This window comes from Carcharodon carcharias, chromosome 9, assembly GCF_017639515.1.
Source record: "Carcharodon carcharias isolate sCarCar2 chromosome 9, sCarCar2.pri, whole genome shotgun sequence".
Lineage (NCBI taxonomy): Eukaryota > Metazoa > Chordata > Chondrichthyes > Lamniformes > Lamnidae > Carcharodon > Carcharodon carcharias.
This window is the reverse complement of record NC_054475.1, coordinates 102,150,516-102,164,192: the sequence shown is the minus strand read 5'-3', so window position 1 is coordinate 102,164,192 and position 13,677 is coordinate 102,150,516. Positions and strand designations below refer to the sequence as shown.

The following is a 13,677-nucleotide window of genomic DNA, read 5'->3' as shown; positions in this document are numbered from 1 at the left end:
ACTTAAAGTCCAAGGAGAGGGATTTTCTTCACAATTTATTTTTCTGTCAATCAAAGCAGCTCTGTGGATTTTGTTAGCCTTTAATGAAGAGGACTTGGGTTGTTTTGCTCCCCTTAATGGTAAATAATGTGAAAGGTGGGGTGATCTGTGGATGACTTATTACAAGAATACATGCCATAGACACAGCATACAATATTGGACAGAGGTTTACACAATGCAAATTTTCAAATGTCGAGTTTCCAACTTGCACCTTGAGTTAGGGAGTAGATTGTGAGTGGAGACTATGTTTGATTAAAACAGGAAGAGGATACTGGCCAACCACGGATCACTGCTGCACATTTCACAGAGGCTGGTTAAAGAGCAACAAGCAAAGTTAGGGCAGGTCTCAGTATCCACACAACAGCTGAAAGATTTTATATTCCTTTCTTCAGATGGGTAAAGTCCGAAGCAAAAAAAGATGACTCTAATGACACCAGATATGATGGTAAGATAAATCTTTTCTCTGTGAAATATAAATGGAATAGTTACTGAGTATTAATTAGTGCTTTACCTCTGGTTCTTTGGATCACGTGAGAGTAAGGTTACATTTTAAACAAGAAAACTTTATAACATCTTCATTTGATGATTCATCACTGCACACAAGCTCTCAAAGTGGTTGTTGTTGTGTACACTTAATATGCATACATATGTACAGGCAGTTGTTCATTCTGTATAATAGATTAGTAATCAGAGTCCATATCTAAGCTAGTTCCTTTAGCCTAACATTTCATCTTCCTACATTGCAAATATTCTGTCCTCATCTCAATGATTGAAAGTGCTGCCCCGTTGATTCATTTTGAATTGAGTTATCTGTTTGTTGTTGTTTTTCCACAATATTTCACAATTTGATCATCAATTCCACTTTCTATTATTGAGAGTCAAACAACAGGGTGTAATCCAAACTTTCTTGAAAGAATTTTCCCCAATTTTTCTCCACCTTTCCTGAAAGTTTTAACTTACACTGGAATGCAGTTCCACAGACACCAACATGTTACTTCATGTAATTGGTCGTTTTCTATGTATCAGCTTAAACAATGATTCATTCATATGAACTCTGCCCAAAGGCAGGTCCTTGGCTCATTGTCTGCTGATGTTTCATCCTGAGCCGTTTTCTTGGCAGTTTTTGTCGGTTGTGCTTTAATGCCTTCCACTCTAAAGGGCAGGGAGAGGAGGGGGATCTCAAATCTAGCTTAGCTGTAACAGGAATCAAACCCGCGCTGCTGGCATTATTCTTCACACACGCTGGCCACCTAGTCAATTGTGTTAGAATGGAACCACATATAATGATTATAGGCATGTGATTTGACCATGGATGGTACTACCAATTATCCAGATCCTGCCTTCACTCAAAGCCAGTGAAATGGGCCTACATCTAAAACAGGCTAACAAAACAGGCACCGGCGTAGACCTCTTTTAAAATGTGTTGGCTGCATCGCCTGGGGTGGACTCCTGACTCCGCTTGAGACTGCTTTCACCATATTAATATCAGACAATATAAGTTAAAACTGACCCCAATGTCCATTACACTCAAGTCCATTAAACACATGATGAACAATGGATACCATGGGTAATTTGTAATGTGTATATGGCATAGTGTGTGTATGACAACACTAAATTGTGCAGTTTGTATATACTATATTGTACAGTATCGTATTTAATACTGTAATATTGTGCCCCAGTATGTACAGTAGTGTGTAATATTGTAATGCATAGTAGTGTGATATACTGAATGGTTCAATGTTTATAACATGAGTGCTCCTGCTTGTGCTAACTGGTTACTGAATTCCAGGAATATGGGCTATAGAAGAATCTTATAATCAGAAAATGCCAGGAAACAAAGGACTGGTGTTGAAGTCCCAAGCCAAACATCATGCCATTGCTGCCTACTTTAAGAAACCCTTCCATTTCAAAAACTTGCCTCTCATTGTGCAGTGAGTATCTTGTTTTCATTCAAAGCCTCTGTTGTGACACAATGCATCAGAAGAAGGCACAGGCCCACTACTCTCAGGTATTTTTATGAAGTACAACTGCATGAACAACAACTGCCCTCCAGTCCTTCACCCAGGTGTCCATTCTTAATACCCAAGTTTAAACAGTAAAGCCTAGTATTTGGGATATCCATGAAACATCAAAGTTCCTTTTTTTCCAAAGCTTGGTTTGCAGCACAAAAACCCTTTGGAAAGTTTGGCACTTGAAGGCTCAGCATAGGAATCTGCAGAAACAAAGCGCAGTCCTATTACAATGAAAAAGTCATCAAGGAAGAATATTTTAATATTTGTGTTAGGCTTCTTTTAAAGGATCCATTGCAAAAGGACAACTGAAATTAAGTGCTGTTTGTGCATCAATTGCCTAATTTACATTGAGTCTGCAGATTTAACTAGCTTTGTGCCCAGTTCGTGCATTAGCTCTTGGCATGTTCATTGCATCACACACGAATAGGCCTCTGGTTAGACAGACGTGGTTACACATGGTTCCTACATCTGAAGCAACACCAGAGACTGCGTTATTATCTCTTCATTGTAATGTAAGAACTGTCCATTTGCAAAGGTGCAACAATATGCAATGAAGGCGGATATTATTCCAGAATCTTAAATGTCACCAATTTCAGCAGATATTTTCAGATCCTCCATCTGGTTTCAGAAACTATTTATAAAATGGTTCAATCTCCTATCTAAATCATGGATCATTCTTTATTTGTGAGTTAAAGCATTGTACATTAGCAGGCTGTTCAATCATTGCTGGAGACAATGAGCGTGTTCCTGCCCTGGGCAATGTCCATGCATAGGCACTTTCCAGCAAGGATGTTGATAGTTATCAGAAGCATGAGCTGTATCACATATCCCCCTCCTTAGCCTACAGACACTGAGGCTAATTGTAGTGTCAGCACCAAGATCAGCTAACTTGCACCATTTTGTTGAGACTTTGGATGATATGACAATGAATTTGTTGGTGCTCCCATGTATTGAATATAGAGGGCTAGAGGGCATAATTTCAGAGTTTGCAGTTGACCCAAAATTCGCAAATGTAGTGAACAGTGAGGAGGATGGTAGCTGACGTATACTGGTGAAATGGACAGACACATGGCAGATGAAGTTTGAGAAGGAGGAGGAGAGGCAATATAAAGTAAATGGTACAATTTTAGAGGGGGTACAGAAACAGATAGATCAGGGGGTCTCTGTGTCAAGTCTTTAACGTCAGCAAGTTGAGATAGCTTTTAAAAGGACATATAGAATCCTTGCTTTTATAAATAGAGACATAGAGTACAAAAACAAGGGAGTTATGCTAAACTTTTATACTGGTTAGGCCCCAGATGGAGTATTGTGTCTAATTCTGGACACCACATTTTAGAAAGGATGCCAAGGGCTTTGAGGCGGTGCAGAGAAGAGTTATTAGAATGGTACTAGAGAAATTGGTGTTATCCTTCGAGCAGGAAAGATTATGTGAATACATGATACAGGTGTTCTAAATCTTGAAGGAGTTTGACAGAGCAAATAAGAAAAACTATTTCTAATGGAAGAAGAGTGGGTAACCAGAGGATACGGTTTTAAGATAATTGGCAAAAGAACCAGAGGAAAGATGAGGAAAAACATTTATGCAGTGAATTGTTATGAGCTGGAATGCACGCATGAAATGGTGATCAAAGCAGATGCAATAGTAACTTGCAAAAGAGAATTGGACAAATACTTGAAGTGGTAAAAAAATTGTCTGGGTATCCAGGAAATAATGGGGACGTGGGGTGGGGCTTTTTGGATTATTCTTTCAAAGCACCAACACAGATACAATGGGCCAAATAGCCTCCTGTACTATATGATTCCATGGATTTTATATCATTGCAGTTATTGGTAATGTTCAGCTTTGTGGCCATGTGTCCTCATGCTGCAACCAACATTAGAAACTTGGTATATGGGAGTCACTGACTGGAGGTGGACACTTCTCCACAAGGAGACAGAGAATATCACAGGAAGTTTCATTACTGGCCATTCTCTTGTACCTCCTAGCAGGAAGTTAGAGAGATGCACTGGCAGAGCCCTCAACCTACCCTCCTGTCTAGTGAATGGTGTTTAATGAGTGGAGACTGGGGAACAGAAAAAGGAAGAAGAATATTAAATAACAAAACAAAGAACAGACAGAGTCATCACTGCAGTTAGATGAACTGATGTCCATCCTCACTCTGTCCTGTAGGTACGAAGTACATTTCCAGAATGAAATCCAGTGCGGAGGTGCATATCTGAAGCTTCTCTCTGTAGATGATCAGCTCGACCTGGTAAGTTGTCCTGTTGAGGAGTTAAGGTTTACATTCTTTTGTGTGCACTGTCGTGGGAGACATATCATTGCTGAATATAGCTAGGTATACAGAAAGAACATCATCTGGGGTAATAACTATTTATTTATTTGCTGTTTCTCTCTAGCTATAATGTTTTAATGGATTTTTTTCTACATAAAAGTATCATAAAGATGCAAGCTGTTGTACCATGTAGTAGGTAGTAGTGGCACAAGTGGAAGTAGTTTAACTTCCCAGAGACCCTCAACACAACTAGCAATGGTGCAAAACACTAAGGAACTACAATCACCAAGGCTGTGAATCTTATTGCTGCTTCAGTGTGCTGACCACTCACCTGCCCAAACCAAAGGAGGTCATCAAACTCGGTGGTTACTATTTCCTAGGCGAAGTTAGTGATTACTGCTAATCCTGGACTATGTCGGTTGGTAATTAGTCACTCTTCAACTGTTATTTGATGGTTAGCATCAATTCCAGATTGTATTGATCAGTCTTTACCGTCAATCCCAGACTATGCGGAGTAGGTCACTATTAAATCCAGACTACGTCTATTGTACTGTGTGGCACTACCACTGTGCTAAATGGAATAAATTCACAACAGATCGAGCAGCTCAAAACTGAGAACCCATGAGGCACTGTGAGCCATCAGCAGGAGCAGAATTGTACTCCACCACAATTTGTAACCTCATGACATGGCATGTCTCTCACTCTACCATTACCATCAAGCCAAGAGATCAATCTTGGTTCAATGAAGAGTGTAGGAGGGTATACCAGGAGCAGCAGCAGCAAATATACCTAAAAATGAGATGTCAAGCTGGTGAAGCTAAAACATAGAACTACTTGCATGCTAAACAGCAGAAGCAACATGTTATAAACAGAGCTAAGTGATCCCATAACCAACAGATCAGATTAAACTCTGCAGTCCTGCCACATCCAGTCCTGAATGGTGGTGGACAATTAAACAACTAATGAGATGAGAACGCTCCACAAATAACCCCATCCTCAGTGATTGGGTAGGCCAGCACATGATCGCAATAGACTTGACGGCAATATTTGCCAGAAATCTTGAGCCAGAAGTGTCAAGTGGATGATCTATCTTGGCCTCCCCCTGAGGTCCCCAACATCTAAGGTGCCTGTCTTCAGCCAATTCAATTCACTCCACATGATATAGAGAAGCAGCTGAGCACACTAGATACAGCAAAGGGTATGGATCCTGACAACATCCCGGCTATAATGCTAAAGACACATGCTCCGGAACTAGCCACACTACTAGCCAAGTTGCTCCAGTACAGCTACAGCACCAACATCTACCCAACAAAGTGAAAAATTGCACAGGTCTGTCCTGTCCATAAAAGACAAAACAAATCTCATCTGACCAATTACCTCCGCATCAGTCTATTTACAATAATCAGCAAAATGATGGAAAGTTTCATCAACGGTGCTATTAAGTGGCATTTACTCACCAATAGACTGCACACCAATACTCATTTTGGGTTTTGCCAGGATCACTCATCTACAGAATTCGTTCCAGCCTTGGACCAAACATGGGCAAAAGAGCTGAATTCCAGAGATGAGGTGAGAGTGACTGCCCTTGACATCAAGGTAGCATTTAACCAACTGTGGCATCAAAGAGCTAGTAAAATTCAAGTCATTGGGAATTGGGGAAAAACTCTCCACTGGCTAGAGTCATATCTAACACAAAGGAAAATGATTGTGGTTGTTGGAGGTCAATTATCTCAGCCCCAGGACATCACTGCAGGAGTTCCTCAGGATAGTGTCCTTGGCCTAACAATTGTCAGCTGCTTCATCAATGACCTTCCCTCCATCATGAGATCAGAAATAGGATGTCTGTTGATGATTGCACAGAATTCAGTTCCATTCACAACTCCTCAGATAATGAAACAGTCCATGTCTGCATGGAGCAAAACCTGAACAACATTCAGGCTTGAGCTGATAGGCAGCATGCCATATAAGTGCCAGGCAATGACCACTCCAACATGAAAGAATCTATCCATCTCCCTCGACATTCAATGGCATTATCATTGCTGAAACCCCCTACAATGAACATCCTGGAGTTACCATTGTCCAGAAGCTTAACTGGACTAGCCACATAAATACTATAACTATAAATGCATGTCAGAAGTTGGATATTCTACACTGAGTAACTCAGCTTCTGACTCTCATTTGCCTGAAAGAGTGCAGCTTCAATAATAGTGAAGAAGCTCAACACCAGCCAGGGCAAAGATTGTTTGGCACCCCACCACCTTAAACATTCACTCCCTCTGCTGCCAGGATGCAGTGGTTGCACTTTGTACCATCTACAAGATGCACTGTGGAAACGCAACAACGTTTCTTGCACCTGTTGCAAATGCATGGGAACACCATCATCTGAAAGTTCTCCACCAAGTCACACATATTCCTAACTTAAGTAATATGTCACCATTCCTTTATCGTCATGGAATCAAAATCATGGAACTCTACCTAACAGCACAATGAGTGTACCTACACCACAGGCAGCAGCAGTTCAAGAAAACATCACTTTCTCAAAGGCAATTAGGGATGGATAATAAAAGCAAGCTTTACTTTAGTGATGCCCAGAACCAATGAACAAATGGAAAAATGGTGATTATGATCAATCCCACATTGTGTCAATGGAAGATTACCATTGATCCCAGACTATATCAATGGATGATTATGGATATTGACCTCTGACTAGTTCAGTGTTTACTATTATCCTACACTGTGTCGATCATTGATTACCATTGATATCATTCTGTCAATGTTTTCATGGCGCAGATGGGTACCAGCTTGATACTGAGACACAAACACAGTCAAAATAGTTTAAGTGGATTCTGCACATGTGGAAAATCTGGATGATTTGAATGACCCTTTCTCTTGAATGGTTTCTTGTGTTCTTTATAAGTTCTAACATTGTTTTTACAGAGAAAATTATTTGACAAAACCCCCTACACTATCATGTTTGGACCAGACAAGTGCGGGCAGGACTATAAATTGCACTTCATCTTCAGACATAGGGATCCAGTGACGGGTGCATACAAGGAGAAGCACGCCAGGAAACCAGACATAGACCTCCAGAGTTACTTCATCGACAGAATCCCTCACCTGTATACACTGAGTAACATGATTCTCTTAATTATTCTAATGCATTCAGAAACAGGTCCAAGAGAGGGATAGCAATCATTGAGGAAGTACCCTCAATGGATTAGGATGAGAGTGATAAAAACAAAAAAACTGCGGATGCTGGAAATCCAAAACAAAAACAGAATTACCAGAAAAACTCAGCAGGTCTGGCAGCATCGGCGCAGAAGAAAAGAGTTGACGTTTCGAGTCCTCATGACCATTCGACAGAACTTGAGTTCGAGTCCAAGAAAGAGCTGAAATATAAGCTGGTTTAAGGTGTGTGTGTGGGGGGCGGAGAGATAGAGAGACAGAGAGGTGGAGGGGGTGGGGGTGTGGTTGTAGGGACAAACAAGCAGTGATAGAAGCAGATCATCAAAAGATGTCAACGACAATAGTACAATAGAACACATAGGTGTTAAAGTTGGTGATATTATCTAAACGAATGTGCTAATTAAGAATGGATGGTAGGGCACTCAAGGTACAGCTCTAGTGGGGTTTTTTTTATAATGGAAATAGGTGGGAAAAGGAAAATCTTTATAATTTATTGGAAAAAAAAAGGAAGGGGGAAACAGAAAGGGGGTGGGGATGGGGGAGGGAGCTCACGACCTAAAGTTGTTGAATTCAATATTCAGTCCGGAAGGCTGTAAAGTCCCTAGTCGGAAGATGAGGTGTTGTTCCTCCAGTTTGCGTTGGGCTTCACTGGAACAATGCAGCAAGCCAAGGACAGACATGTGGGCAAGAGAGCAGGGTGGAGTGTTGAAATGGCAAGCGACAGGGAGGTTTGGGTCATTCTTGCGGACAGACCGCAGGTGTTCTGCAAAGCGGTCGCCCAGTTTACGTTTGGTCTCTCCAATGTAGAGGAGACCACATTGGGAGCAACGAATGCAGTAGACTAAGTTGGGGTAAATGCAAGTGAAATGCTGCTTCACTTGAAAGGAGTGTTTGGGTCCTTGGACGGTGAGGAGAGAGGAAGTGAAGGGGCAGGTGTTGCATCTTTTGCGTGGGCATGGAGCTGTGCCATAGAAGGGGGTTGAGGAGTAGGGGGTGATGGAGGAGTGGACCAGGGTGTCCCTCTACACCTCCATCCCCCACCAGGATGGTCTGAGGGCCCTTAGCTTCTTCCTCGAACAGAGGCCCGAACAATCCCCATCCACCACTACTCTCCTCCGTCTGGCTGAACTTGTTCTCATGCTGAACAATTTCTCCTTCAACTCCTCTCACTTCCTCCAAATAAAAGGTGTGGCTATGGGTACCCGCATGGGCCCCAGCTATGCCTGTCTCTTTATGGGGTATGTGGAACATTCCTTGTTGCAGTCCTACTCCGGCCCCCTTCCACAACTCTTTCTCCGGTACATCGATGATTACTTCGGTGCCAATTCATGCTCTCGTCAGGACTTGGAAAAATTTATTAATTTTGCTTCCAATCTCCACCCCTCTATCATTTTCACGTGGTCCATCTCTGACACTTCCCTTCCCTTCCTTGACCTCTCTGTCTCAATCTCTGGTGATAGACTGTCCACCAATATCCATTACAAACCCACCGACTCCCACAGCTATCTCGACTACAGCTCCTCACACCCCGCTTCCTGTAAGGACTCCATCCCATTCTCTCAGTTCCTTCGCCTCCGTCGCATCTGTTCTGATGATGCTACATTCAAAAACAGTTCCTCTGACATGTCCTCCTTCTTCCTTAACCGAGGTTTTCCACCCACGGTCGTTGACAGGGCCCTCAACCGTGTCCGGCCCATCTCCCGCGCATCCGCCCTCACGCCTTCTCCTCCCTCCCAGAAACATGATAGGGTCCCCCTTGTCCTCACTTATCACCCCACCAGCCTCCGCATTCAAAGGATCATCCTCCGCCATTTCCGCCAACTCCAGCATGATGCCACCACCAAACACATCTTCCCTTAACTCCCCTTATCGGCATTCCGTAGGGATCGCTCCCTCCGCGACACCCTGGTTCACTCCTCCATCACCCCCTACTCCTCAACCCCCTCCTATGGCACAACTCCATGCCCACGCAAAAGATGCAACACCTGCCCCTTCACTTCCTCTCTCCTCACCGTCCAAGGACCCAAACACTCCTTTCAAGTGAAGCAGCATTTCACTTGCATTTCCCCCAACTTAGTCTACTGCATTCGTTGCTCCCAATGTGGTCTCCTCTACACTGGAGAGACCAAACGTAAACTGGGCGACCGCTTTGCAGAACACCTGCGGTCTGTCCGCAAGAATGACCCAAACCTCCCTGTCGCTTGCCATTTTAACACTCCACCCTGCTCTCTTGCCCACATGTCTGTCCTTGGCTTGCTGCATTGTTCCAGTGAAGCCCAACGCAAACTGGAGGAACAACACCTCATCTTCTGACTAGGGACTTTACAGCCTTCCGGACTGAATATTGAATTCAACAACTTTAGGTCGTGAGCTCCCTCCCCCATCCCCACCCCCTTTCTGTTTCCTCCTTCCTTTTTTTTTTCCAATAAATTATAAAGATTTTCCTTTTCCCACCAATTTCCATTATAAAAAAAAACCCACTAGAGCTATACCTTGAGTGCCCTACCATCCATTCTTAATTAGCACATTCATTTAGATAATATCACCAACTTTAACTTTAACACCTATGTGTTCTATTGTACTATTGTCGTTGACATCTTTTGATGATCTGCTTCTATCACTGCTTATTTGTCCCTACAACCACACCCCCCCCCTCCACCTCTCTGTCTCTCTATCTCTCCGCCCCCCACACACACACCTTAAACCAGCTTATATTTCAGCTCTTTCTTGGACTTGAACTCAAGTTCTGTCGAATGGTCATGAGGACTCGAAACGTCAAATCTTTTCTTCTCCGCCGATGCTGCCAGACCTGCTGAGTTTTTCCAGGTAATTCTGTTTTTGTTTAGGATGACAGTGAATCTTGCAGGCTTCCTATGTGAGATAGCAATCATTCAGAATCCTTATTAATATGAAATAGTTCATTATCAAACAACACAGAACAGGCAAATCTACTAATCTGAACACATCTGAACATAGTAACTAAACAATCTAGCAAATCTCCACTAGATAGCTATAAGTGAAAATAATAATTAACCTGTAGAGCAATATATAAAGTGTGTTCAAGGCAATTTGCAGAGCCAACCTTCCTGTAGCAAATTCAGATTATAGTACAGATACCACTGATTTCTGAGGAGGGGTTCATTATTGCACCTTAGTATATTGTAATATATTGACATATCATAATATTAGCATACTGTAATGCATAATTGTTATACTTAAAATAACTTCTTACTTTGACTTATTCTCTTTTATCTCTCTCCCTACACCAACAATTCAAAAATAACTGGCTTAGTTGTGAGACCTGATAACAGTTTTGAGTTGCTAATAGATGAAAACTCTGTGAGCAAAGGAAGTCTCCTACAAGACATGACTCCTCCTGTCAATCCTCCCAAAGAAATCGATGATCCTAACCATCAAAAACCTGAAGACTGGGATGACAGACGTCAAATACCTGATCCAGAGTCAGTAAAGCCCCATGACTGGTGAGGATTAAACAAACTCAGGTTCAGTAAATGAATATCTATCCCCTCAAAAATGTGAAGATCACATGAATCGAGACATACCTTTCAGAGACAACTGAGATCATCAGGAAATAGGGCATCCTTACATCAATAGTAGAAAACACTAAGGGATGAAATTCTGTGATAATTTTCTGTCCACGCAATCATAGAATGATGCATTACAGGAGGAGACCATTTGGCCTTCCCTGACTATGCTAGCTCTTCGAAAGAGGCATCCAAGAAGTCCCACTCACCTGAATTGATACCACTCTCCCTTACTCTTGAAACCACTGTGAATGGAGAAAAAAATCCCGCAGACCACCAGGAAATTCGGACTTAACCCCTTGACTCTAAATACAGGGACACCCTTCTCCCAACACAAGAGACTAATATGGAATATAGAAACAATAGAGAGCATCAATTGAATACAGCAACATCCTCTCCCTGACAATAGAGTCCAGCTGCAAACTCAGACACTCCCCTCCATCAACATTAGAGGTTGCAAGTGAATAGACACAAGTCCACCAGTGAAATACAGAAACATCCTCCTGCCAACACCAGAAATAACCTGTGAAATATAGAAACATTCTACATACCAGTGAATACAGAAACACTAACATGAGCGATCACCAGTGAATACAGCAACATCAGAACAACACTGGACCACCTGTGAATAAAGAAACATCCTCCACCAACACTAGAGGCCATTAGTGAATACAGAAACATCCCTCCATTGAAACAATTTTCAATCAATAACTGTTGGCTGTTTCTGCTGGAATTAGTACAGTCTCACAGTCTAATCTCAGCCATTATGATGGTGGAGGCACTGTAATTGGTCTTGGTGGTCTTAACTGGAATGTGGTAAGTTCAGACAGCCTCCTGATAAGAATCCAGAAGCTCTTGCTTCTTGGGTCCAGACAGAATGGGGGCCAGCTGTGATCCTCCTCCAGTCACGTACCTTGCAAATTTTGAAAGTGTTTATCAACTGTGGAAAGAGAGCTGGATGGAAAGGAAAAAATGCACAGCCAGCGGCTGTTCATAGACACTGGGTGGAATTTTTCATGCCCGCTGGCGTCGGGTGTCATAGGTGGTGTGTGCAGACAATATGGCGTGATTAGTATTACGATGGTGGGAAATCAGTTCACAATTGTCCGTTCAGCTCGCCAATGGCAGGCCGCGTTTCCAGCCATCGGACATTGGGAAGCTCATTGTAATACATCAGCATATCATTATCAGGCCAGCCCGTCAGAATCGTCCCCTCCACCTTTGGATCATCCGTCCATATCAGTGGGAAAGCACGCCAACCTGTTTTACACCGGCACGTAAAAGGCATGCACTTTGAGGGGAGCTTGGAAATAAGTACACAGTAACCTTGAGCAGCGCTTGCCAGGGTCACCTGTTGGACTTCAAGCTTCAGGGATGTCGGGGGTTGGAGTTAAGGGCAATCCTGCCATTGAGGAGACTTATGGAAGGGGGTTAAGGGCAGCCCTGCTGTTGAATATGGCACACAAGCATTCGGGTTGGGGGTTAGGGTGAGCGAGGGGAGTGGCCACGCATTAGGGAAACTTGTATAAAGTGACCATTCCTCTGCAACTGAGACAGTTCAGGCACAAGCCACATTGATATGTTTGGGGTCAGGCTCCTAGCTTATCTGCCCTCCCAAGCAATGCAGAGCCATCAAAGTGCCACCAAGTTCTCCAGAGCTTCCCCCACCCTGCACCCCCAGCACAGGCTGCAAATTCATGAGCATTTTAGTGGACTGCAGAACAGTTGGACGACTGCAAAGGTTGTACAGACTTCTTATGGAAGCTGGCCATGGAGCAGTCACTGCTGGAGGCGCTCACAGTTCCTTGCAATGTCAGCATCCCAGTTTGGACCAGTCTACCCGATGGTTCAAGCTAACACGGCAGCCATGCAGCTCAATAATCTCTGGCCATCCAAGTGGTGGCCAGCACTCTCCAGAAAGCATTAAGGGGCCATCACTTTTTCACTAGGATAGGTTCTTAGTGCACCCATGCTAACCATGTGTCTCTCTCTTTCATCCTGCAGCAGGAGTACATCAGGATCATGGAGCCTGGTGAACTAGCTGTATGCCTGATGGCCTACGGAGCATGAAAATGACAGGAGAGAGTGACTGAGGCTCCTGGCTGTGCAGAGGCAGGAGCAATAACCTCAGGAAGAAGGGGAGGCTTGGGCTCCCACACTCACTGTCCAAGAGTCACAGGGAGCCATTGCAGGCCGGTGCCTAGCGACACCCAGGGTCTATAGATGCCACCTTTCATTCCTGCAGATGACCAAAAACCAGTGTCGCTTAAGACTGCGCCTGTCTAGGGAACTGGTCAGTCACATCTGCCACCTGCTGCAGCATTTGGTGCGACGGGGACATGGAGGGCATCCACTGCCAGTGGCCGTGAAAGTGACCACAACGCTCAATTTCAATGGCAGTGGCTCCTTTCAAGGCTCCACAGGTGACCTCTGTGGGATTTCACAAACCTCCACCCACAAATGCATCCATGAGGTCACAGATGCCATCTTTACGAGGACACACAACTTTGTGCATTTCACCCAGGACCAGGACAGCCAGGATGCATGAGCGATTGGATTCGTCCTGATCTTGGGTTTCCCACAGGTGCAGGGTGCGATTGACTGCACTCATGTGGCGCTCAG

At 43.6% G+C, this 13,677-nt stretch overlaps 1 protein-coding gene across 7 annotated transcripts in view; it reads left to right on the top strand.

The window, feature by feature from the left end:
- si:ch211-274f20.2 (calnexin) overlaps window positions 1–13,677 on the top strand; it is a 100,499-nt gene that overhangs the window by 74,266 nt on the left and 12,556 nt on the right. For all 7 annotated transcript variants that reach the window (XM_041196017.1, XM_041196015.1, XM_041196021.1 and 4 more), the window contains 5 exons: window positions 432–484; window positions 1,829–1,970; window positions 4,222–4,303; window positions 7,262–7,454; window positions 10,803–10,992. In XM_041196017.1, coding sequence (XP_041051951.1) covers window positions 432–484; window positions 1,829–1,970; window positions 4,222–4,303; window positions 7,262–7,454; window positions 10,803–10,992 — 660 coding nt within the window. The remainder of the gene's footprint in view (window positions 1–431; window positions 485–1,828; window positions 1,971–4,221; window positions 4,304–7,261; window positions 7,455–10,802; window positions 10,993–13,677) is intronic.